The sequence below is a fragment of the Clarias gariepinus genome, chromosome 6 (assembly GCF_024256425.1).
Source record: "Clarias gariepinus isolate MV-2021 ecotype Netherlands chromosome 6, CGAR_prim_01v2, whole genome shotgun sequence".
Classification (NCBI taxonomy): Eukaryota; Metazoa; Chordata; class Actinopteri; order Siluriformes; family Clariidae; genus Clarias; species Clarias gariepinus.
Window position 1 is genome coordinate 29,897,088 of NC_071105.1, and position 25,820 is coordinate 29,922,907.

The 25,820-nt window shown below is 37.1% G+C and overlaps 2 protein-coding genes across 4 annotated transcripts in view; one reads left to right on the top strand and one right to left on the bottom strand.

Moving 5' to 3' along the window:
• Positions 1 to 5,220: 5,220 nt before the first annotated feature.
• On the top strand, positions 5,221 to 8,468 carry mych (myelocytomatosis oncogene homolog). Of its 2 annotated transcripts, XM_053497801.1 has the most exons (3): positions 5,221 to 5,387; positions 6,159 to 6,663; positions 6,889 to 8,465. In XM_053497801.1, the coding sequence occupies exons 2-3, from the start codon at positions 6,171 to 6,173 to the stop codon at positions 7,386 to 7,388; spliced, it is 993 nt and encodes a 330-aa protein (XP_053353776.1). In that variant the 5' UTR covers positions 5,221 to 5,387; positions 6,159 to 6,170; the 3' UTR covers positions 7,389 to 8,465. The 2 variants fall into 2 exon arrangements, with proteins under 2 accessions (XP_053353776.1, XP_053353777.1); XM_053497802.1 differs by lacking the exon at positions 5,221 to 5,387 and having other exon boundaries at positions 5,394 to 6,663; positions 6,889 to 8,468.
• A 9,401-nt stretch (positions 8,469 to 17,869) lies between these two features.
• The window catches only part of mtss1 (MTSS I-BAR domain containing 1), a 43,158-nt gene continuing 35,207 nt past the window's right edge, over positions 17,870 to 25,820 (bottom strand). The window contains exons 9-16 of one of the 2 annotated variants that reach the window (XM_053498759.1): positions 25,429 to 25,536; positions 25,206 to 25,303; positions 24,978 to 25,068; positions 23,477 to 23,587; positions 23,118 to 23,274; positions 22,716 to 22,742; positions 20,379 to 20,659; positions 17,870 to 20,241 (exon numbers count right to left, since the gene is read on the bottom strand). In XM_053498759.1, coding sequence (XP_053354734.1) covers positions 19,507 to 20,241; positions 20,379 to 20,659; positions 22,716 to 22,742; positions 23,118 to 23,274; positions 23,477 to 23,587; positions 24,978 to 25,068; positions 25,206 to 25,303; positions 25,429 to 25,536 — 1,608 coding nt within the window. In that variant the 3' untranslated portion in view covers positions 17,870 to 19,506. The remainder of the gene's footprint in view (positions 20,242 to 20,378; positions 20,660 to 22,715; positions 22,743 to 23,117; positions 23,275 to 23,476; positions 23,588 to 24,977; positions 25,069 to 25,205; positions 25,304 to 25,428; positions 25,537 to 25,820) is intronic. The other variant, XM_053498760.1, reaches the window with a different exon arrangement.

A 25,820-nucleotide genomic window follows, 5' to 3' on the forward strand; every position in this document is an offset into this window, starting at 1 on the left:
ACCAAATGATAGGGCTTTTTCTTGTAAAAGGTCAGGCACTGATTTGGAAAATTGTTGGTTCTAATATAATAATATACCCACAATAATTATAACAGCAAAAAGTGTGGAGCATAACATTTGTATTTGTTATTAATTATTGGGTTGAGCAATGTTCTGTAGTTTTCTCAGCTTAACAAAGAACATATGACCACACTTTATGCTTAATAAAGGTCATATTGTGCATGATCCATATATGGCTGTGTTGCAGATAGATATGTAAACCACATGGTGTGCTGTACAGTATGCACTGTTTTAATAGATAATAATAATGTCCATGCTTGCACATATTAATTTGCACAGTCTTAATTCTGGATTATTACTACTAATGGGGTGTTCTGGAATTATATTCAATTTCAAGTGAAATCTATTATTTTTATGATTTAAGTTAAGCCTAATTTAAGAGGTTAAAGAACATACATTATATATACATTACATTACATTTGGAAGGCGTTCTCATCCAGAGCGACTTACAAAAGCCCTTTGAACATTATTTCTTAAGTTTCTTATAAAGGCAGCATAGATGCAGGGAGATTTGTTGGAAGAGTCTAAAAATGTACAGTCGTGGCCAAAAGTTTTGAGAATGACACAAATATTAGTTTTCACATAGTTTGCTGCTAAACTGCTTATAGATCTTTGTTTCAGTTGTTTTTGTGATGTACTGAAATATAATTACAAGCACTTCATACGTTTCAAATATGACATACGATAATTACATGACATTTATGCAAAGAGTCAGTATTTGCAGTGTTGGCCCTTCTTTTTCAGGACCTGTAATTCAACTGGGCATGCTCTCAATCAACTTCTGGGCCAAATCCTGACTGATAGCAACCTATTCTTTCATAATCACTTCTTTGAGTTTGTCAGAATTAGTGGGTTTTTGTTTGACCACAAGTTCTCAATGGGATTAAGATCTGGGGAGTTTCCAGGCCATGGACCCAAAATTTCAACATTTTGGTCCCCGAGCCACTTAGTTATCACTTTTGCCACAGAGCTCCATCGTGCTGGAAAATGCATTGTTCTTCACCAAACTGTTGTTGGATTGTTGGAAGAAGTTGCTGTTGGAGGGTGTTTTGGTACCATTCTTTATTCATGGCTGTGTTTTGGGGCAAAATTATGAGTGAGCCCACTCCCTTAGATGAGAAGCAACCCCACACATGAATGGTCGCAGGATGCTTTACTGTTGGCATGACACAGGACTGATGGTAGCGCTCACCTTTTCTTCTCCGGACAAGCCTTTTTCCAGATGCCTCAAACAATCGGAAAGAGGCTTCATCAGAGAATATGACTTTGCCCCAGTCCTCAGCAGTCCATTCACCATACTTTCTGCAGAAGATCAATCTGTCCCTGATGTTTGGGGTTTTTTTTGGGAGAGAAGTGGCTTCTTTGCTGCCCTTCTTGACGCCAGACCATCTTCCAAAAGTCTTCGCCTCACTGTGTGTGCAGATGCGCTCACACCTGCCTGCTGCCATTCCTGAGCAAGTTCTGCACTGGTGGCACTCCGATCCCGCAGCTGAATCCTCTTTAGGAGTCGATCCTGGCGCTTGCTGGACTTTCTTGGACGCCCTGAAGCTTTCTTAACAATAATTGAACCTCTTTCCTTGTAGTTCTTGATGATCCTATAAATTGCATATAGGTGCAATCTTAGTAGCCACAATATCCTTGCCTGTGGAGCCATTTTAATGCAAGGCAATGATGGCTGCATGCGTTTCTTTGCAGGTCACCATGGTTAACAATGGAAGAACAATGATTTCAAGCATCACCCTCCTTTTAACCCTGCCATTCTAACCGAATCAGCCTGACATAATGATCTCCAGCCTTGTGCTCGTCAACATTCTCACCTGAGTTAACAAGACGATTACTGAAATGATCTCAGCAGGTCTTTTAATGACAGCAATGGAATGCAGTGGAAAGGTTTTTTTCGGGATCAAGTTAATTTTCATGGCAAAGAAGGACTATGCAATTTATCTGATCACTTTTTATAACATTCTGGAGTATATGCAAATTGCTATTATAAAAACTTAAATATTGGAAATTGGAAAAGTTGCTGCTTATGTAATTCTCAAAACTTTTGGCCACGACTGTAGACGACTGTCTTGATCTTGGGCGGCACAGTGGCTTAGTGATTAACACTCTTGCCTTGGACAGTCCAAAGACATGCAAATTAGGCTAATTGGCGTTTCTAAATTGCCTGTAGTGTGTGAATGTGTGTGTGAGCCCTGCGATAGATTGGCACCCTGTCCAGGGTGTACCGCGGCTCGTGCCCTAAATCTCCCGGGATAGACTCCAGGCCCCCCTCGTGACCCTGAATACAGAGTAAAGCAGTATAGAGGATGAGTAGGTGAGTGTCTTGATCTTTTAACAGATATCTGACATGTCCATTGTGTTAACCTGACAAAATTCTGACTTGTGATTTTATTATTTTTCGATTGTTGCATGATTGTTGGTGACAGACAGTCTAGTTTGAGTATTTTTGTACGTGTTTAGGATTTTCACAAACAAAACTATATTGAGTTTACTGGTGTGAATAGTGTGACAAAGAAAATCATCCAGGGAGTATTAGTTGTGTGGATGGAGACCTTTGTTAAAAAATGTCATTAGAGAATGGACAGACTTGTTGAGGCTGACAGGAAGGCAGCAGTCAAGAAACATTCTGTAATTTTTTTTGTGATTGACCTGTGGGCCACCTATGCATTATATTTAAAATAAACATTTTAAATAGTTTAAAAGAAGTTAAGTCTATTTAAAGTCGTCTGTGACATCCATGTTAAGCCTCTTGGGTGTCAAACATGCAGTCAATTATTTAGACTTTATGCTGCTGAACTGCTCCCTCTTGTGTGGGATAAGTATAGTACAACTGAATCTATTATTTTAATTTGACTATTTGGGCATTAAAGTTTAGTAGTATAGTTTACAGTATTGATTAGTATGTTATTTTATAATGAGTTAAAGGTTGTTTTATTTCACATAACTATTATAATTAATATGTTATAAATTATTAATATGTTATAAATTATTAATATATTATAAATTATTAATGTTTATTCTTCCATGTACAGATCAGCCTGATTGAACCTTAATTAGGTCAAAGCTGTTGTTATATGTTAAGGCTTCTGATCAAAAGCCAAGCTGCCTCTGTTGGGAACAGTGTTTATTTCTGAGATAAATGTATGAGATTCTGAATAAGGGTGGCTGCCAAATGCTGCAAAATGTGAATGCTTTTTCAAACCCAGATATGGAAAATGGCAAGTCAGCTTCTTAATAAGTGACTTCTTGACCAGTAAAACAAATTCTGTTTCAGTCACAAGAACTGATACACATACAAACATATACAAATATGTATATTAATAACTCACAAGTGAATTCAATGACATGATTTACTTTTGTAAGTTTATTTTTTATTGGAATTCAATAAATTCCCCACATTTGCAACATTTGGGATATCTTGGAAGTGCTTGAGCATTTTTTTAGAAGCACCAGTGTGAGGTGTCTATATAAAGGCAGCCAGGCCTGAAGCTGTGTTTCTAAGAAGCTCTTCATTAAACACTGAACTCTCTGAAAGTGGCATCAGGTGGCATGTCACTGAGAGCTTCAATGCAATGCTTGTGCCAGTTCTCTGCCCTACATGGTGACAAAGAGTATGAGTATACTGCCAGAAGCTGCAACGAATGCTCCGTCACCTGATGACACTGGTATCTGGGGTTGTTTGACCCCATAGTCATTACACTGTCTTCTACAGTCGCTCCCATTTTGCATACACTAAATATAGAGTTACTCCTGCAGTGCTTTGCCTCAAGCTTTAGTTGCTAATGCACATGTGCTACAGCCTTTTTTTCCCCTTACACACTGCCTGGCTATAACAAAAATTCCCCACTTCAAAAGAGTCAAAATCTCTTTTGATGAAATGTGTTCAGAAAAAACAACAACTACATAGCAGTTTTTTAAAGAAGAAAGATAAACTGACAGGTCAATGAAATATCTGTTGAATCGGGGACGTTTATGAGTGATCATCCAATCTATTGCATGATCTACTTTACACATTATTACAAATGCAGGAGTCAAACTGACCTGTAGGTGGCAAATGCACTTTAGAAAACCACAACATGGTATTCTATAAATTCATTCTACCAGTCAGTCCTATCCAAGCTTACTATATTTGCACATACCAAAATTGTGTCATGTTTTGCCATCCCACACTGCCTTTGTCTTCCGGGGTCACACTTCGTATTGTTTTATTGCATATTTTATTTCATTTCATTTGCATTGACAGTTTAACAGTCAACTTTAAAAGTCCAATGATTTGATAAAAGTGAATTATATTTTTAGCAGCGCTACTCTCATTTACAGATAAAAACACTGGCGGGGTAGAATCACATCATATAACACTAGCATACGGAACAAAAGTAAAAATTAAATATATTAAGGACTATTCACTACTCAAAACATGACTATTTCAGTATGTACCATATTTGTAATAGTTGGAAACACCTCCTGTTCAAAATGGTATACTATTGTTTTGGACTGCATGCATCCGATATGAAGAATAGCAGAAAGACAGCATTCTCTTTTGTAACCATTTTGTTTTTATAATCGAGGAAGACGACCATATCGGAGCTTTTGTACGGCGGTCAAAGATACATACCTAATACCGGAAATTCATAAAGCACACGAAACTTTAGTTTAAGAGAGGAGGCTATTTGTTGCTCGCTTTATTACACATCGTATATCAGTTTGGTGCCAAAGCATTTGTAGTTTAAGGTTTTTTTCGCTCCTTGATAAACTATATGGATAAACGCGAGTTTCGTAGTAACAGTCATCATTTCCCCGAAGCGGCCAAAATGGAACACGCAAGGAACAAACAGCCGGCTTTTGTGCATACTGACACGTGGAAAGTAACGCGCCTCCCGCCTTCGTTTTCTTGGAATTCCAGCAGCGTTTCGCCACAACCATATCACTCCGCGCAGCGTACTATTCACATCTCTCGTGCATCTCACATAGAAATCTCCGAGGTCAGACACACTTTAGAAGATTAACGATCCAACATTGTTTGCCATTGGGCATTTTTTGTCGTACTAATAGTTGGGATTTAGAATACATATTTAAGAAGTCGGTTTTGGCGCGAATTTGTTCGTGGAAGGACACTAAAAGGTGCTTCGGTAGTATAAAGTTAAATCTCCTCAGCGCCCCACCTACTGTCTTTCCGCACCGCGTGGTTTTGTCATAGGACTGGGTAAATTTACCTTGTTTTAACAAACCATTTCTTTCGCAGTATTTTCACTTTGCCAGCTACACTTCGCCGACTACGGGTTTTGCCTACAATTACCAGGGTCACTGAAGAAAAGGGCAATCAGGTAAGTCGTTAATTTTCACACAGATCACAGTGAATGCAGCGTGATCTGCAAGAAGCATGGCACATGGCATTTTTTAAAACCACTTTCTTTTTGTTTGCATTTATTTGACAAATATAGCGACACGAATATTGGTGTCAAACCTTTCTTCCTGGATAAGACTATTAAAACCATAAGATCTAAAAAAAAAAAAAAAAAAAGACTATACAATATGTAATAATATAGATTTTAACCCATTAGCTGACCTACAGTACTTGAGAATAAATGCCATAGCAGATCGACGTAAACATTTAATAAAAAGAAAAATTTCTCGTTGGGTTTAACAGAACATCTATTAGTATTTTAATCTGATTTAAAGTCCTTATTCTAATATGATTAGCATTGTTATTTATAAATTTGTGAACGAAGCGGCCCTTCCAGCTGTTGCATGATGTCACCATAACCCTGAAGAGTGAAGAGACCGCCTTTAGCCCCGCCCACCAAAGGAGCATTAAAAAAAACTCCTAGGTGTTCTGATAATGTGCTCTACTTTGTCGTAGTCCTGCCGTAGTGTTCACACACATACAACCGACCCTAACTTGACTCCGAAGTGAAGAACGCATGCGCTTCGCGGGGCCAGCTGGATGAGTAGTGTGACTCACCAGAGCTCCTGCTGGAAAGTTTACTTGTGAAGCCACATGGCCGGGCCATGTTCCGTGTTTTAGTGCAGAGTGTATTTTTACAAAGAATCCTGCAGTATGTAATGCGTGATTAGACAATGTTCCTGTTTTCTAGGTTTCTGTAAATATGCTGCCGAGTCGTTCCCCGCCACACGACTGGCTTAGCGAGTCGGAACCGCTGCTGTTCGACGACGAGTTTTGCCAGAACTTAATCAAGGACCTGCAGTCGATCCCCACGCCGCCGCAGTCTCCGCCGATCAAGGCCGGCCTCGGCAAGTCCATGTCCGGGGTCGACCAGCTCGAGTTGGTGTCGGAGCTTTTGCTCGAGGACAGCGACTTTTTTCACTTGAAATGGAATTGTGATTTAGCCGACGATCGTACGAGGTATTCCGTCTCGGACGAGAAAATGTCCGTCCTGTCTACGAGCCCTTTGCTTTCGGATATCGATACTGAAATCTTTGCCGAGATCGTCGGTTCGACGCTGGATTGTGGCGGCGCTGCGGCCGTGTGTGAGGCGCTGATGCAGGGCGATAACTTACTCCTGGACACCCCGGAGCTGACCGAGACCACCTCTGATTACGGCTCGCTGTCCGCGCCTGGAGAATCGACCAGCGATTCTGGTGAGCGAATATTTAAGTTATTAAGTTTACTGATCACTATTCACTTTGCCAGACTAAACTACGCTTTCTATTTCTATTTTTGAAGTATGTGAATGTCATAAAAATCAAAAATTTTAGTTTTTGGCCAGCTGTTTTTAGTAGTTTTACACTTTGCTTTTGCTACACGGATTACTTTTTGGCTGCTCTCATTTACACGTGTGTGTATGTGTGTGTTTTGTGACGCAGAGGAGGAGATTGATGTGGTAACTGTTCGCCAAAGCAACATATTTACTCGCTCACAGCAGCAGAAAGATGACCGGCATGAGCAGCAGCAGGCACTGAAACGCTGTCACCTTGAGATCCAGCAGCAGCACAACTATGCTGCTCCTAGGCCTGCTTCGCCTCCACCTCCTTTGCCGAGTACAAAACGTGTTCGCGGAAATATGAAACACTACAACTCCCGCCACTCCTGTGATCTGGAAGACGGTGAGGAGCGTCGCAGGACCCATAACGTTATGGAGAGGCAACGACGCAATGAGTTGAAGAATTGCTTCCTACGTTTGCGTCATCACGTGCCTGAGCTATCTAACAATGACAAAGCATCCAAGGTAATGATACTGAAACGAGCTAAGGAGAGCATCCGCAACCTAGAATCAGAGGGACAGAAGCTCAGTCAGAAGAGAGACCGGCTGAGAGACAAACAGAAACAGCTAAAGGCCAAACTTGAGCAGCTAAAACGTTGTTGAGGCTTTTGAAGAATGTTCTGGGACTTGATACAGCTGGAATTCTGTATAAGGCATGGCCAGCATTCATAGACTTTCATGGTGATGCTGTACCTGAACATTGCAGCACTATTTACCAACTGTTCATCTCTAAGGAGATGGCTGGATTTTTTTTCCTTAGCTTTTATTCATTTCCTTTTTGGAAATACGAAACTTCAATGCAAAAATTGCTCTCAGTAGTACTTTAAAGCTATGCCAAAATTATTAGTCTTTTAAGAATTACAATTTTCTGGACAATATTATGTTTATTTTAACCCTTTTATAGTGTAAACCACCATTAACCTGTATAATTTGTGGCTCCTTATAATCAGTGAACCTCTTTCTCACACACAGTCATTGTAAATGATCAAGTGCTACTGATGTATGATTTTTGGCTGGATCCAAAAATGTTAAAATTTCTAAGGATGAATGTGATGTGTGATTTCCTGGTAAGATATTGATCCCTGTTGTAATACAGTCCAGGCGTTTATATCCTGGATTGTCCACCAGTCTCATATTTGCATTATCATTTAAAGTTGGAAGAGTCATTCAAAAATGAGTTCATATTTGAACCTCACTTTCTAATGTATTAAATACAATAGATTTTTTTCTTATCTACCTCTGCCAAGGAGACTGGGATGATTATTATTGCCTTCATAATGGCAACTGTATGGGATTTGGGTATTTTGTCAGTTTATTAATTATGTAACATAAATTATTTTTTTTGAAAAATTGAAAGTGTTTTTTTTCTATGCCGCACTTTTTATATTTCTATTAAAAAGTAGACAATATTGCTATTCTATCAAAGTTGTTTCCTTGTGCATTTTACAATCATGACTACTTGTATGGAAAGATTAAGACATTAAGATCTCATTGTGATAGCATAATATAATTTCATTTTAAGATGTGTATATGGCAGGAGCTTTTTTGTCAGGTTGATGGCTATTATTTAACTGCTTAAGAGCTTATTATTCAATGTAGTGGGTCAGTAAGACTGGGAATGTCAGTTTGGCAAATAGCTTATCAGAGCCCAATTGAATCAACTAAATCATTTTAGTCCTAGATGACCATTAGCCTTTACTTACATTTATGCAATCTATAGATAAAAAAAATATATTTTGGAACATTACATGGTAACACAACACATTTTATTGCAAAATAACTAAACTTAATAATCTCTCTCTCTCTCTCTCTCTCTCTCTGTATGTGTGTATGTATATATATATATATATATATATATATATATAGAGAGAGAGAGAGAGAGAGAGAGAAGTTGGACAATGAAACTGAAATGCCAGGTTTTAGATCACAATAATCCATTAGTATGACTAGATTTTGAGTTATCCTTTATGCAGAATAGTGGCCAGGTCACTATGTGATGCTGGTGGAGAAAAATGTTTCCTGACTTGCTCCTCCAAAACAACCCAAAGTGACTCAATAATATTTAAATCGGGTGACTGTGCAGGCCATGGGAGATGTTCAACTTCACTTCCATGTTCATTAAATCACTCTGTCACCAGTCTTGCTGTGTGTATTGGTGCATTATCATCCTGATACACGGCACCGCCTTCAGGATACAATGTTTAAACCATTGGGTGCACATGGTCCTCCAGAATGGTTCGGTAGTGTTTCAGTTTCATTTCAATTCAATTAATTAAATTTTATTTGTATAGCGCTTTTAACAATTGTCATTGTCGCAAAGCAGCTTTACACAATCAAAATAATTATTTAAGTCTATGGAATGTACAGATTGTCCCTGGTGAGCAAGCCGCGGGCGACAGTGGCAATGAAAAACTCCCTGAGATGGCAATAGGAAGAAACCTTGAGAGGAACCAGACTCAACAGGGAACCCATCCTCATCTGGGTGAAACAGAAAGCAGGAATTGATCTGCATTTATACTGTGTGTTAAACCCTTCTAGCATCAGCAACCATGCTATGATCAAAGCAATAGAGATACACTTTTTCCCCTATCTGATGTTGGATGTGAATCTCTCGACTTTTATGTGCAGGATTTTAGCATTTCAGATGTCTTAAAGCAATTTGCTGCTACCATCTTTTGAAAGGAAAAATTGCAACATGATGGCTCAGGTGCCACCGATCACAAATCATTTTTGCTGTTTAGAAAAAAAATTAAAAAATTTTGTTTTTATGCTATCGTTAATCAACTGGCTTTTTATGGATTTTTGTTAACAACAATTTCAGACTTTGGTCTCATCTGACCAGAGCATGTTTGCTCTGCCCCCGTTTTGTTCCACGTTTGCTTGTCACAAAATGCAAAAATTACTTCTTATGGCCTTCTTTCAACAGTGGCTTTCTTCTTGTCACTTTAAGATATTTAGCCTATAACAGAAACTTTGCATAAAGAAGCCTGTAGTCATGATTATACAATTTCTTTATATACAAACATTATAATTTCACTGTCTGTTCTATTATCCTATATTCTCTTTTCTCAAAGAGCGCATTTTAAGACCTTTACAGATTTTTTATCAATCAATCACAGTCCTTGAATTGCTGCATATCATCCCCAGCAACGGGGTCAACCACACCTCCTCACTAAGATTGAGGTTTTTGTTCTTTCCTTACTCAGAGTTGCTCTGAGAAGTTTCCTAAATCACTTTTAGTCTAGGACTCCCAACTAGGACTTTTTAAGCTAGGACTTTTTATACGAGATTTATGGAGTGCACAACGATTTGTGGAGTGCACGACTGTTGTCCTGAATACTTTTCACAATATGGTTGTGTGTGTTGTACATTTATAGTAATAATGCATATAATATAATATTTATATAAGGTTGAGTCCTGACCTCAACTGGATGGTACACGTTTGGGTTAAACACCTTTGATTTAGAATGGAGGTTTCAAGCCAGGCCTTCTCGCCCAACATCGGTATCTGACTTCACAAATGCGTTTCTAGAATAGTGGACAAAAAATCACAAACACACTCCTAAATCTTGTGGAAAGAATACATCATATTATACCCTACGGATTAAGAATTGGATGTTACTCCAGTTCACATTAGCAGGCCAGCAAATAACTTTTGGCTTTAGTAGCCAATGGTTACCTCTCAGTAAGTTGATGCAAATGCCTACAATCTTTAAGAGCACCTCAACATATCCCTTGTGGAGGGCTTGTCCTAGATGAGAAAAGAGGGCAAGACGCTAACAATCATAATTGTATCTAAGAAAGATTTTCCTTTTCCTCCCCACTAATTCGCCATTCCTCAACCCTATAGGAAAATTCTTTACCTCATGGTGGTGAAAGGTATACAACCACTGTCCATATAATTGGATGTCCTTCCGGAAGGAATGAATGTTGTATGCCAGGAAATGCTTGTGGAAAACTGCCAGAGATGGATCGAGTAGTCAACTGAATATTCAAAATTGTTCAATCCATGTATCATTACCACATGTGGAATGCCTCTTATCCAATTAGATTGCTCAGTTGGAACTAACTGTTTTATTACTGTATGTCTTTTTTTGTCCGTCTGTCCGCCCTCCTGTCTTTCTACCTGCCTTTCTACCTGCCTTTCTCTCTATCTATCTAAAACAATTAACTAGAAAACTAAAAAAAAAAAAAAAAAGAATTCCACAAAGTTTAGTCCCTGTAATTTTAACCAAATAAAAATCTACAAATCTATCTTATCTTTACTTTAACTCGTGTTCTGTACCGCTTTATTCTGTATTCAGGGTCGCGGGGGCCTGGGGCCTCATGTATAAAACTTTGCGTAGATTTCATCCTTAAAATGTGCGGACGCACAAAAGTTTTCAGATTTATAAAACCGTACGTACGCCAGAACCTGCGCAAGGTTCGCTTTATAAATCACAATTATCTGAATATTGTGCGCAGGAGCACGTGCTTACAGCTTACCCCAATCTCCTCCTGAAATAACCATATTTGGAGGTTAAGACCGCCTATTTTGAATATGTATGATCTCCCTGCATATTAATACGACCGATAATTGTCATTGATCTGTTGGCTAAAAATGGAAAAACAGAAACGAAAAGCAAAAAAAAAGAAACTTCACCGACTGCGAGATGGAGGTACTGCTGTCTGAGGTGGAGGGCCGAAAAAAAGTTTTATTTGGTGGGCTCTCTGAGGGCATTTCAAATAAAAGAAAGATGGTAGAATGGGAGCAAGTATAACAGAAGCAGTCAATGCTGTTACATCGGTGCCTCGCACAGTCCAAGAGACCAAAAAAAAAATGGTCAGACTTAAAAGTAGTCGTTAAAAAAAAGAATATGTGCACACAGGCGCAGTGTTGTAACAACTGGTGGTGGTCAAGGAATCACTGACCTCTCAGCCTTTGATGCAAGGGTGGGCGCGATTATAGGGGAAACAGGATTAAGTGGAGTTCTTCCAGAATTCCAAAGTGATACGGATGTGATTTGCGGTGACGATGGTAAGTAATTAATTTATCTACACATTATATAAGTTTTTGTCTGTTTAAAATTCTGCTTTTTTATTGTGGATAATTTAAATCAACCAATTCAAATTCCGCGGAAGTGGAAAGTCCTAAAATATCCAAGTGACAAATCTAGCAATAGATGCAGCTGTCCTTAAGATACGTTTATTAAAACAGTCGATTTTCCTGTTTATTCATATGCAAATAAAAAATAACTTAAAAAGACAACACCACTTGTACTTGAACACACAGCGCGGTTTCTCCGCGAGGGTCTTTCCAATACTGGCCGTAATTCAGAACACAATTCCAAGAGAATGGCTCTTGGAAATCGAAATCGGCTCATGAGCCAATCATCATCATGAGCAAGGAAATCTTCACGGTCTCTGAAAACACGCTGCCTCCGTAGAGCGTCATTAGCAAGGTCTTCTAACAGCGCTAGAGCATCCATTATGATGATATGTTATATACGCACATACCTTTTTATAGCCCATTCATTAAAAAAAAGTAAATTCAAAGTATTTGCACTTGGTTAAGAATGCTGATAATGATAATTCAGGTTGATGCAATTTGATTAATTGGGTGATGACTATTTTAAATAGTTATTGCTATTTGGGCCAGTTGGTATCGCCAAAACACATACTCTTTTAAAAGAGTGCGTACGCACGGTCAAGAGCATCCTTACGGTGCGCACTTATTTACGCCAAGTTTATTTTTTATAAATCCCGATATGTGCGTGGAAAAATGCGTATGCATATTTCTATGCCCATTTTAGGCGTACGTAACGTTTATACATCAGGCCCCTGGAGCCTATCCCAGAAGGCTTAGGGCACGAGGCGGGGTACACCCCGGACAGGGTGCCAATCCATCACAGGGCACACACATACGCACACTCACACACACAAACAGGCAATTTGGGAACACCAATTAGCCTAACCTGCATGTCTTTGGACCGTGGGAGGAAACCGGAGAACCCGGAGGAAACCCACCAAGCACGTGGAGAACACACAAACTCCATGCACACAAAGATGAGAATGGAGCCTGGCCAGGAATCGAACCCGGACCCTGGAGGTGCAAGGCAACTGTGCTAACCACTACACCACCGCCATCTACAAAGCTAGTCTTCCAAAGTGTAACTTTCATAACCAGATCGATCTATAGATTATTTTATGAACAATTGCACACTGTTTAAATGTAGATGATGCAAATGTTGCACATCCTGGTGGATTCTTGTCACACACCAATTGTCTAATACAAAAATTGGTACATTGTATATTTTGTATGTTATGCAATGATTATTAAATATTATATCATATAATATATTTTAAAATATTTAGATGGTTCATTGCTGGTTTTAATAACAACAAGTGACCCAAATATTAGCTAACAGATGTTATGTGGCTTTGTCTAATTTGATCCTAAAGGGACTGTATCTTTATTTCACTATACAACATCAATAGAGCTAGATGAGTTTTTATTGCTCGACATGGAAGGAGTCTCCTAATGGTACCAAAGGATTTGTGCAATAAAAAACCCACAGGACAAAAATATACACCTCACTTACAGAACTCTTTTGCATCAGGGAAATCCACACCTGTGTTGTCAGATGATTTTGTACATAATTTTTTCTACTCTGTAAATTTTTGTGAAAAAAACCACCCTTTGCACAGAGGAAACTCCAGGGGACATCCCCTTATGAGTGAAATGCACAAAATAACTGTTTCCTCCTGAACAGTATTATGCTTTTACAATATCAGCATCTTATTTGCATCTTATTGAGTTCTGTTTTGCTATATGCCATTTTTTAGAATAGTCATTTGATCTTGAATCTGTAGAACTTTTCTTACTTAATATTTAAGGAGTCAAAAAACTAGCATATTTTAACAATAATGTTCCATTTGCTTGGTTTGGAACCAACTGCTGACCGACTTCAGTGTACCCTTAAATGTGATACAAAAAATTACAGAAAGTATCAGCTAAAATTTTCTTATAGTTTTTTTTTAAGGTTAGTTTCATTATAGTCTTTGGCTTTTTTCACTTTATGTAGAAGCTGAATGAATGACTGTGTGATGAATTTTGTTTATGAGAACAGAAGGTGGATTTGCATTCTGTAGGGTGAGAAAAGAAACCCACAACTTCTGAGTAATACCACAACATCAGTAGAGTCATGAAGAAACCTCCCCCCTTTTACAAGAACAGATGAAAAGGAATGTGTGTGGGGGGATTAACAGGTGTTTATATAGCCCGAGAGAATTATTTAAAGAAATCAATTCACAACAGGCATTCCTTTGTCGCAAAAGACACTGCCACAAGACAGCTTTTCAGAGATTTGTGTGTATTTCAAACTTTAACCTTGTTGTTTTGCTAAAAATAAATAAATAAATAAAAAGCAATGGTTGGTACGACTTTAATATTTGATTATTTGATCATTCAAAAGATCATCTTAGAGCAGTGTTCAAGTCTTGAAATGTATTAATCATAACATACTGTACATTGTCAGCAATTACAGTGTTTTCTAAAAGTACTTGAATGCCAAGGCCATTTTTTTGTTAATGGTGTACACTAAAATCATGTAGTATAAGGTTTCTATGTATCACTGTCTATAGGTAAAATATACATAATGAATACACTTGATGTTAACCAATAATAACATTATCAGTGGACTGGGTGGACATTATGAGGGGGGGTTGAAACAAAACAACCAGGAGACAAACAGATAAAAACAGAGCAAGAAATCAAAGTAGTGAAAGTAGAAAAAGAACAAGAACAAGTGTCAGGGACTAGAATGTAAAATACAATAATAACAAAATGTGAGCAGGATGAGGCAGTGAGGCACAAAATAAAAACAGTAAAGTCATAAAACCCACAAAACACAAAGTAGTCCATGGGTACACAGTGCCCTCCAGGGGAGATCCATCACTAGACATAGTCTATCAGTTTCTGTACTCAGTATGTCTACGATGTCACTCATGACACTCTCTCATCAGATTCATCAGGTACTGTAGTCACCTGAAATGCTTTTCAATTCATAGATATGACCTGTCACGAGTTAATTTGTGACATTTCTTACTGTGCACATATCAGTGCACAGTATCAGTTATATTGTGCAGAGGAAGGGTGAGTACAGAGTCAATAATCTTATTAGTGCAACTATAACTACTGTAAAAATTCATATTATGATATGACCAAAATTATTAAACACAGTCCATTTGTCAAAATTGAGGGCACCAGCATAGCTACCAGAGTCATCCTCTCAACCACCCAGCACATCACACACACATGGGGCAATTGGCCATGATAAATAAAACATAGGATTGATTGATTTTGCACTTTTAATTTTTTTCCACCTCCCAGTCTCTAGAGTTTACACCTATCAGTTCTCCAAGTGAAGTTAGAGGAGAATGACCATTTTCTCTTTTTTTCATCATTTAACTGTCCAGTTTTTCGGGAAGCTGTGAAAAATACACTTATTTTTACAGTTATTATAGTCTTATAAAGTTTTGAGAGTGACACAAATATTAGTTTTCATAAAGTTTGCTGCTAAACTGCTTTTAGATCTTTGTTTTAGTTGTTTCAGTTGTTTCTGGGATGTACTGAAATATAATATATATAAATATATATATTTATGTAATTCTCAAAACTTTTGGCCACGTTTTAAAGCCCAAGGAATCATTACAAACATGTACTGGTTACCATGTTATGTGCTGTAATTAAAACTAAATAAAAAAATATATATATATAGATTTATAAAATATATATATATATATTTTTTTGCAGGCAGTCCATTACATTTTCATTTGTTGTTTTCTCAAATGTTATGGCATTTACTTTCTGTTAGCATAATTTGTCTTATTCCTGTTTTGTTTCAATAAAGAAACTAAGTAAATAGTTAAGCAATTGAGTTCTGATCCTTGTTGTCATTAAATTATTTTATTGCACCTCTAATAGACTGCCTGCCAGATGACTAAGTAATCAAATGATATCCAGTTTACTTTTTAAGTATATTTATAAAAATGTGTTTTTGTACTCCAGAATAGACACAGTGTGCTCGTTTATATGAATTTTTGGCCATTTATAAATAACAAGTATAAAATGTGAATAAATTAAACTGCACATTAAAGAGATTTTTTTTCCCAGTATAATCCCATTCATGCATCATCCAAAAAGTCTATTCAATACAATTTTCTAGATTCTGCTTATTGTTTATTTCCATTCTAATTTGCGATGTCAGTGTTATGTTTCTAGCAATTTAAATCTGTCAGCAAAATGTAATATTACCTGTCCTAAAAACATTATATTAACTTATGAATTCAATCGACACAAGAGGAAATGCCATTGTTTAGCAACCTACACACTACCTTATAATAGGAACTTAGAATCATACACTTGCCACCTCTGTTATTTGCACCCACAAACACACGTGCGCACACGCACACGCAGCTCCGTTTATCTAAGTTGCCGGCGTGGGCTAGTGTTTTCACTCTGGTGGTCTGACTGGAAATTTATATTGTGGTTACCATAAACAATATGTTGGAGTATAATATAGTATGCTGGAAATTCCTGCATCTGTCATTAGCATTTCTGTCATATGGAATTAATTTCTGAGCTGAGGCCCTCTGCAATATTTAATATAACTTATAACGTTAACTCCACAGCAAAAGAATGACAGCAAAACAGTTTTTATGAATATGAAAGCTATACTGTAGGTCAATCATAAGCTAAAGGTGAGTAAAAGACACAACAGCTTCTGACATAGAGAACAGTTCAAACCTTGATTTGAATGAGTTTAAAAGGTCTTCATTGTTATCAGTGTTGTATTAATTGACATAATACTTTTTGCAAATTAAGATTGCTACACTACTAACACTACGTACTGTGGATTAGAATTAACAAGCCTTCTTCAGGGTTCTTGACATTACTCTAATGCTAATTATATTATAAATTATACAAGATTAAAGGACTAGCATCTATTTTCATTAAGCCATTTTAATCGCTAGTAATGCAACTATTCCATGTCTTGTACAATGTTCTCTTGCTTAAACATTTTCTCAACAAATGTTTCATAATATGATACCTCTGCCTTCAGCTTTATCAATCATGCTGTTTGCCCTTGGAGTGATTGGGCATGACCTTTTGTTTGCTGTGTCTGCCCCATTAATGGCAAATATTCTCCCTTTAACTAGCGCTTCCATAACTGCTTAGGGTGGCACTTGCAAAGAGCAATAAAAAACAATTACAGTAGTCTGAGCAATGTGTAATTCACCTGCAGCCATCTCCCTCCCCGGCCTCCCACCCATAGCTCTCAAGAGCCAGAGGTTCAGGCTTATCACATCTTTACTGTAATTGTCCTTGTTCACTTACTATTTAATTTAGTAAAGCGCAAAGGTACCACCCCCCCCCCCCCCCCCCAAAAAAAAAAAAAACAACAACATAAAATTCACAGCAGCATGACAGCCTTTTGAGGCTGTGAACCTGCCTAAATCATAGCCAACTAGAACCTTGCTTAGTAAATTTTGTAACCAATTTAAGACAAATATGAAGACAACTGACAAAGGTTTAAGCCATCTGATTTAAAACATTTTCCCTGTTTCTAAACATTACAATTTGCCTTCAGGGCAGTCTAACCATTAATTATTTCATATAAAGCAGCAAAATATTCTGCACTATAAACACACTACGATGCTTAAAAAAGAAAAAACGTTTAGACACAATCTTCGTTTAAATCTCATTAGATCTCATTACATTATTTTTTACAGTGATAGATTATGGTTTTAAATTACATAATTAGCAAAAAGAATGTTGCTGGGCGAATTTTTCCAAGCATCAATATTTTTAAAAAACAAGGTCAATATACAAACAAAAAAGGTAAAATCAAAGCTCTGATAGAACTTGTATGAATTGCTTGAATTACAAAAGTTTAGCTCAAGTTACAATGAATGTGTAACATTGTGTTCAAATTTAATAATTTAAATATTACCTGCAAAGAAAAAAAAAAAAGCTCTTATATAAGAATATGAACACTTGTGTTTCATGAAAAATGTCTTCCATATTAAAGTAGACATTAAGGCATGGCATATGTCTTTTATTAGAATAATTTAGTTCTGTGTTTATTTATAGTATCCAGTAAAACTACACAGCTTCTACAAAATTCTACTGTGTAAATTTAAGGTGTGTAAGATGTAATATATTAGTAAATTAAAACTAGGCTGAGGCCTGTAGATAGCCGCTTTTTGGACCAGATTTTTCAAAAGTGCTTTATCACTACACAAAATGTTCCCATTTCTTAGACTAAAAAAGCTGGCAGATCATTTAAGGTTAGAACAAAGGCAATATGCTTATTGTCCAAAAGCCCATGACCAGCATTAGCTTTTACATTAGCTTTTACACAGGACAGGAAAAACAAGTAAAACTACAAATCAACCAGCCTGACCAAAGAAAAACGAAAGGTCTTCTTTCTTTAAGATACTTCTTAAAGAAAAGCATCACAATTAGGATAAAAAGTCACTTTGAAGGATAAATTTTAAAATACATAAAACATTTCTTTACAATAAACAGCAAAGCTTTCATTTCAAACGTCATGGGCAAGTTAAAGAAAAACACAACTGTATAGGTAAGTTATTTATCTCAGCATAATGTAGCATATCTAAACCTATCAAATGCATTTGCAAACTGCAAGGGAAAAAAAGCAACCTCTCATACAGTATAAGGTAAAGAAATTATGACTCCATGACATATGATAAGGGGCAACAAGTGGCCTGAACTACTCAAAACAGCAAGCTTCTTTAAGACTCATTTCTTTTTTTTGTTTCAAAAGTACAGAAGATGCAAAAAAAAGCCATTTTAACAATCACCACCTATAAAAATCTACACAATTACTTGTGACGTTTAAGAATATGTAAAAATGTACAGTATATTGCTTAAAGACAAAATCACATCTAACAGTTGGCAGTGTACAATTTAATTCACAAACTTAAAATTATATCATCATAATCCTGAATGCTGTTTAAAAAATAAGCAGGAAAAAGTTTAAGAAAGCATTACAGAAAAAAAACCTACTTAAATAATAATATTTAAAAAATGAAGAAGATACAGAGTTTTGTTATTAGTCTGACAAAGATTCTCTAGGTCACACCTACCAATAAAGTAGAAATGACTGAAATTGCAATTTCAGTAACGTTTCTTGCCATATTGTATCCCTTCTTTAAAAATACCAGGTGTTTGGAACAGCCTAACTTTTCAAAGCTTTGGTGAACAGCAGTCATATATTTACAAACAACTTCAAAATCAAAACAGGTTTATATATAGCCACATTAATTAATTACAAGCAATAAAAAATTGGCCACATTCCCCCTACAATACTTGATCATTATATTTGTACACAACTAATTCACTTATTTTATTCAGATTTCAGACAAATAAAGGCAGTGGAGCTGTCAAGGTTCATTCAAACTTAAAAAGTATACAAATTAATAAAATTTTATTTGATCTAAAATATTTTTTCTCTAAATAGGTACCAATATAATAAAATTTAGCATATGAAACCCGACATTCATATGGACACACCGGTGCTCCAAAGACATAATTATAATTAAGTAATGTGACAAAGTCATTATGTAGAAAAGTTAGACTGGCTAACCCTTATAAAAATGGGGAAAAAGTAAAAAAAAAAAAAAAGGTAATAGCCTTATGCATGCAGAATAATCTTTAGTTAAGATAGTTGGTGGTGATGAGAGGTGCTGAGCGATCATTTGTAAGTGTGCGTCGAAGTTTCACCCCCCTGCGGATCATACTTAGCATATCATTGCCACCACTTGGGAGTTGATTGGAATCATTTGTATCATCTGAATAATTTGCAGTGTCTGGACCTGGAACAGATGACCAGCGTTGTAGTGCAGCATTCTGCTGAGGTAGTTGATACTGCTGTTGTTCATACTGCTGGATTGGATTATGTTGTTTGGGAAGCTGTGAATGCTGAGATTTTATGGTCAGAACTTGTTGCTGATTGTGTTGTTTGTGGTCATGTTGATGTGGGTGCTGGTGTTGTGCATGGATGTATTGTGGTGGCTCCCATTGTGCTTGATTGTATTGTTGATATTGTACTGGGTGTTGCTGCTTGTTGTACTCTTGGTGGCACGGCCTTTGTTTTTGGTTGTACTGTGGATGATTGTCAGTGTGGTGTTGAAACTGCCTTTGATGTTGCTTGCCAGTTTGGTAAATCTGCTCTGTGACACCTACCGGTGGCTGCCCAGGGAACATTGCATAGTATGGGGTGGGCATTGTACTCATATTATGAGTGGTGGTGGAGGGTGTGTGTTTAGCGGGTGCCAAATTAGAGCTGGAGTGTCGAACAGCTTCAGGGGGCAATTGTAGGCACACTCCCTCATTCTCACTACAGCTTTGGGCCAAACCAGTGTGGGATGTAGCTGGTTTTAGCGGCACCTAACAAGAGAGGTCAATGTGAAAATGTTTTCGGAATTTTTTTTCATTACACAAAATTGTTTAAACAATAAAAAAATTCATTTAGCGATCATATCTAACAGAATCAGAATATTTAATTATTACCACTTAGTGATTACCTGCGGTGTGGAGATGGGGATTGGCACGCCTCCACTGATGGTACCACGTCGAAGGTTGGCTTTGCTGGATGGTTTACGCCTGATGGTGGCTGTGTGATGCTGATGTAGCAGTAGTGACTCGGGCTCAGTCAGCAGGCTTACAGTAGATGCAGGTCTCTTGCTCTGGAACAGCTTACGGTAGTTCAGGCTCAGCTCACTGTTACGTGGAATTGTGCATGATTTGTCAAAATCAGAAGGGCTGGAGTTGTCATCACCTCCGTGAAGAGAGATATAGTCATAATCTGAGAATGAAGTATAAAAGCAAAAAGAAAAAAAGAAATAACATGGGTCACCATTCATTTCGACCAGGAAAAGGATCTTCTCTGTGTAACAAGGGACTTTTTTTGGGATGTTCAATGGAACTAGCCTACAGTAAAACCAGTAGTTGTGAAAATATGACAGAGCTTACACATTCACTGAGACCTCAATTAGATGATGTTTAAGTGTGAATAGGAAATGAGATGCATAAAATATTTAGTGTACCTGTTTGCATGTGGTGACTGATGATTACAGTGATATACAGTGGGGCAAAAAAGTATTTAGTCAGCCACCAATTGTTCAAGTTCTCCCACTTAAAAAGATGAGAGAGGCCTGTAATTTTCATCATAGGTATACCTCAACTATGAGAGGAAAAAATAAGAAAAAGAAAACCCAGAAAATCACATTGTAGGATTTAAAAAAAAATTGTTTGCAAATTATGGTGGAAAAATAAGTATTTGGTCAATAACAAAATTTCATCTAAATACTTCGTTATATACCCTTTGTTGGCAATGACAGAGGTCAAAAGTTTTCTGTAAGTCTTCACAAGGTTTTCACACACTGTTGCTGGTATTTTGGCCCATTTCTTCATGCAGATCTTCGCTAGAGCAGTGATGTTTTGGAACTGTTGCTGGGCAACACAGACTATCAACTCCCTCCAAAAGTTTTCTATGGGGTTAAGATCTAGAGACTGGCTAGGCCACTCCAGGACCTTGTATTGCTTCTTACAAAGCCACTCCTTCGTTGCCCGGGTGGTGTGTTTGGGATCATTTTCATGCTGAAAGACCCAGTCATGTTTCATCTTCAATGCCCTTGCTGAGGTTCTCACTCAAAATCTCACGATACATGGCCCCATTCATTCTTTCCTTCACACGGATCAGTCGTCCTGGTCCCTTTGCAGAAAAACAGCCCCAAAGCATGATGTTTCCACCTCCATGCTTCACAGTAGGGTGTTCTTTAAATGCAACTCAGCTTTCTTTCTCCTCCATACACAAAGTTCTATTTTGGTTTCATCTGACCATATGACATTCTCCCAACCCTCTTCTAGATCATCCAAATGCTCTCTAGCAAACTTCAGATGGGCCTGGACATGTACTGGCTTAAGCAGGGGGACACGTCTGGCACTGCAGGATTTGAGTCCCTGGTGGCGCAGTTTGTTACTGATGGTAGCCTTTGTTAGTTTGGTCAGAGCTCTCTGCAGGTCATTCACTAGATCCCCCCAGTGTGGTTCTGGGATTTTTGCTCACAATTCTTGTGATCTTTTTGACCCCATGGGGTGATCGAGGAAGATTATCAGTGGTCTTGTACGTCTTCCATTTTCTAATAATTGCTCCCACAGTTGATTTCTTTACACCAAGCTGCGTACCTATTGCAGATTCAGTCTTCCCAGCCTGGTGCAGGTCTACAATTTTGTTTCTGATGTCCTTTGACAGCTCTTTGGTCTTGGCCATAGTGGAGTTTGGAGTGTGACTGTTTAAGGTTGTGGACAGGTGTCTTTATACTGATGTATAAAGACACCTGTCATTAATACCATGCCATTAATACAGGTAACGAGTGGACGACAGAGGAGACTCTTGAAGAGGTAGTTACATGTCTGTGAGAGCCAGAAATCTTGCTTATTTGTAGGTGACCACATACTTTTTTTATTTTATATATTTTTTCATATTTAGTTTCCCATAGTTGAAGTATACCTATGATGAAAATTACAGGTGCCTCTCTCATCTTATTAAGTGGAAGAACTTGCACAATTGGTGGCTGACTATATATATATATATATATATATATATATATATATATATATGTATGTGTGTATGTATATATATGCATACATACACACACATACAGTGGGCCTATAACATATATATATATATATATATATATATAAATAAACAAAACATGGAAAAACAACCACACCTATACAAGATGTTTTTTCTCCATGAACAAAACCACCTCATTCCTAAAATACTGAAAAAATCTGATAACCAAAATTAAATATGTTTAAATAAAATTCAGTCTGTACAAGGTTTATCAGAAACCTACCATATAGAGGAGGCTCTTTCCTTATTGCTGAAAAAAGAATAATACAGTGTTTAACTAGTACATAAAAGACTTCTGGTTGGCATACAGGCAGCAATTTGATAATGTGTATGAGCTGCTATTGATCACTGCCATAGAAAAACCATTACTTTATGATTCAGATTGGTCTCCATTTAAAAAGAACTGTTACATAAAACGTTACGTAAAAAGTTAGGGTGGACAAAATCAGGATGTTAGGTATGATATACATATATTATAAACACATGAAAAACCATATAGCATAAAACTGTCTTTAGCAACAGACTGCAAATAATAAAGTTATAAAAAAACTCAAAGAATAGTTCATATGTTCTGTGAAAGCATGCAGAAAATGGGTGCGACTTGTGAAGCTGTGTGTGGTCTCACCATGCTGTGAGGGTATTGTATCTTCAGAACAGGATGGCGTTGTTGTTTGGGTACTGTATCCACTGGAGCAGTGCAGAGAGTCATGACTAGTGTGAGGAGTCTCTGAGTTGAGTGTGCCTGCTAATGACAGAGCTAGCTGCTCCCTGGCTGTCTTCAGCTATATATAGAAGATATATATATATATATATATATTTATTTATAAGGCATCAACTGATGCATCATGATATATAACTAATACAAATCCACCGGTCCTATTCTAAAACACACAAAACAGTGTTCAGCTTTTCATGTACTACAATGCTTGCACTGATTTAAAGCTAACTGGTTCATCACTAGCCTACATATATACAGTATAGTACCTTTCCAGATGTGGATTGGGCTCTAACTCTTTCCCCATAACCACTGTAAACTTGGTGTGGAGGAGGCAGAGAGGTGCCATTCTCTGTGCCAGGAACATTGCGACTCTGCTCCTTTAACAAATTGAAAGATAAACGAAAACATTATCCACCATGGGTAAAAGGACAGCCATTTTCTTATACCAATACCAATATAGATGGAAACTGGCACCAGTTGTATGGTTAACTGGAACTAGCCATACGTCTACTTAGCCCCAGAATATGTGGATCTCGTTTCAAACTGAGTTGCTTCTTTACACAAAGTGTTACTTCGAGACGTGAATTTTCATTTTGAGAAATCAGACAATCCTCTATGGACACTGTTTATTTTGATCCTAGATTCAGTGGGGGTTAACTTAGAACACAGTAGGACCCTCTCATATTGCTGGCCACACGTGATTTAATAGTAACAAAATAAATAAATATAAAAAAATTACAGTAACATTCCTTTGGTCTATCAGATCATCTCACCTAATATAATGGTTTTAACTAATTTGAGACCATATTCAAGCACATTCAATTGGTTTTTTCTCTTGAAAATGTCAAGAGGTGTAACTAGTACTGACCTAGTATTTATTCTTCTATTTATTCTTTAGAATTTAAATACTTCATCCCTAGAATACATGTAATTGTACATGTAAAAACTAATGTTAAATTTGAAAAATAATCAATCCAAAAAGAATGGTAGCAGGATTATCTGAATGTTACTTTTTGTACATTTTTACAAATATCGACAGGGACATAAAGCCAATGGTACAAGTATTACTTGTTTTTTATATTATATTATATAGTATAATTTGTTTAAGTATTACTTGATAGTCAAAATGTATATTGATATAGACACAGGATTGCATTCTAACAGAGGCTTGTAGTTTAGTTCACATAAAAATTCCTGGAAATGATTACAATGACATAAACCAGTTACACCATCTGACAGTCCTTCTTTTACAATTAAAAGGCTAAGAAAGCTGAAGTATTAACCCATAGAAAAATATTAATCAATTTTTTTGCCTTCTGCCTCTCAAGTTTCCTCAAGTTCATGAGGAAATGTAAGTTCAGATCTTTCACTCTCTTTAAGCAAAGCTGTAATATATCTCTTTTTCCTTTTCTTTTACTCTTTTTCTCAGTGGCCTGTCTACAACTGACTGCACATATGTGTGCAGCATGACATTGTGTAAGCTGAGCTATTGGATTTTTGTGTCTTTACCTCCTTATTTCATTATAAACAGAGAAAAGTTGAAATAGAAACATTTTTTAAATAAATACTATTATTTCGTTCTATTTGATGAGCCACTTTGTTTTAGATTGCCATTTAATTTCTCGTGAACAAAAGTATAAAACGGATTTTACAGAGGACTTCATGAACAGTGGGGTGATGAGAATTTTTAATACAATATGAGAATATCAGTGAACCATGAAAAGATATGCAGTTGTATCTGTCTGCATGTGTGCATTTTCAGACTACCTGTCCTACTTCTTGGACTTGGAAATGCAGGCCATCCATGACACTGGTGATAGAGTCCAGAGAGGGCATGTGACGCACTGATGCATAGTTACTAGAAAACGACACACATTCAGAGAAAGTATAAGATATAATTGAAGCATTCATTGCCTCCAAATATACACTATTTCCATTAAACAAAATTGAATAAAAGTGTTCCCAAAACAAAATAAGTTAGTGGAAAAAGGAAACCTGCTAATGCTGCTTTTGCGTGAGAGTGTGTTGCTAGGAGATGCAGGCGGAGTCTGGAATGTGTAGGTGTATTCAGAACCTTTCACGTCAAGAATAACCTGAAATAGAGAAGGAGAAGGGAGAGAGAAAGTGAGAGATGCTGTATCTGCATGGTAATTAAAGTATCTGGGTATTGCATGGTTTGGTACGTGCAGCTTGTGTGAAAGTGTAAAAGAGGTTTTACCTGCTCACTAGAAGGTGGTAAAGCATTTGGGTCTACTGTCAGGTTACAAAGGTCTTCAAGAATAGACTGTAGATGTGTTACTTCACCAAGCATACCAATCTCTTCATCCTTAAAAAAAATACAAGCAACATAACAAAACATAGTTAAAGACTAATACAAATTACAGAATTTATGACACAGTACCACAAAAACAGTGTCTAAACTGCAGAATGGTAACCCTGAAAAGTTTTAATAAAGTATTTCATGAATAGCTTGTTAACAGTACCAGGCTTAAGTTTATGTGCATATAGTCTCTCTCTCTCTCTCTTTAAAAACAACAAAAATGATTGAATACTTCCTGATAATGCAGTACTGTGCTATGCATGGTACAATATGGGTTTGACAGCTTAGCT

Excerpts from the sequence above, each read along its gene's own strand:
- mych (XM_053497801.1), top strand. The coding sequence starts at position 6,171 with ATGCTGCCGAGTCGTTCCCCGCCACACGACTGGCTTAGCGAGTCGGAA. Across the intron at positions 6,664-6,888 it reads AGAATCGACCAGCGATTCTG|AGGAGGAGATTGATGTGGTA; the intron begins GTGAGCGAATAT and ends TTTGTGACGCAG.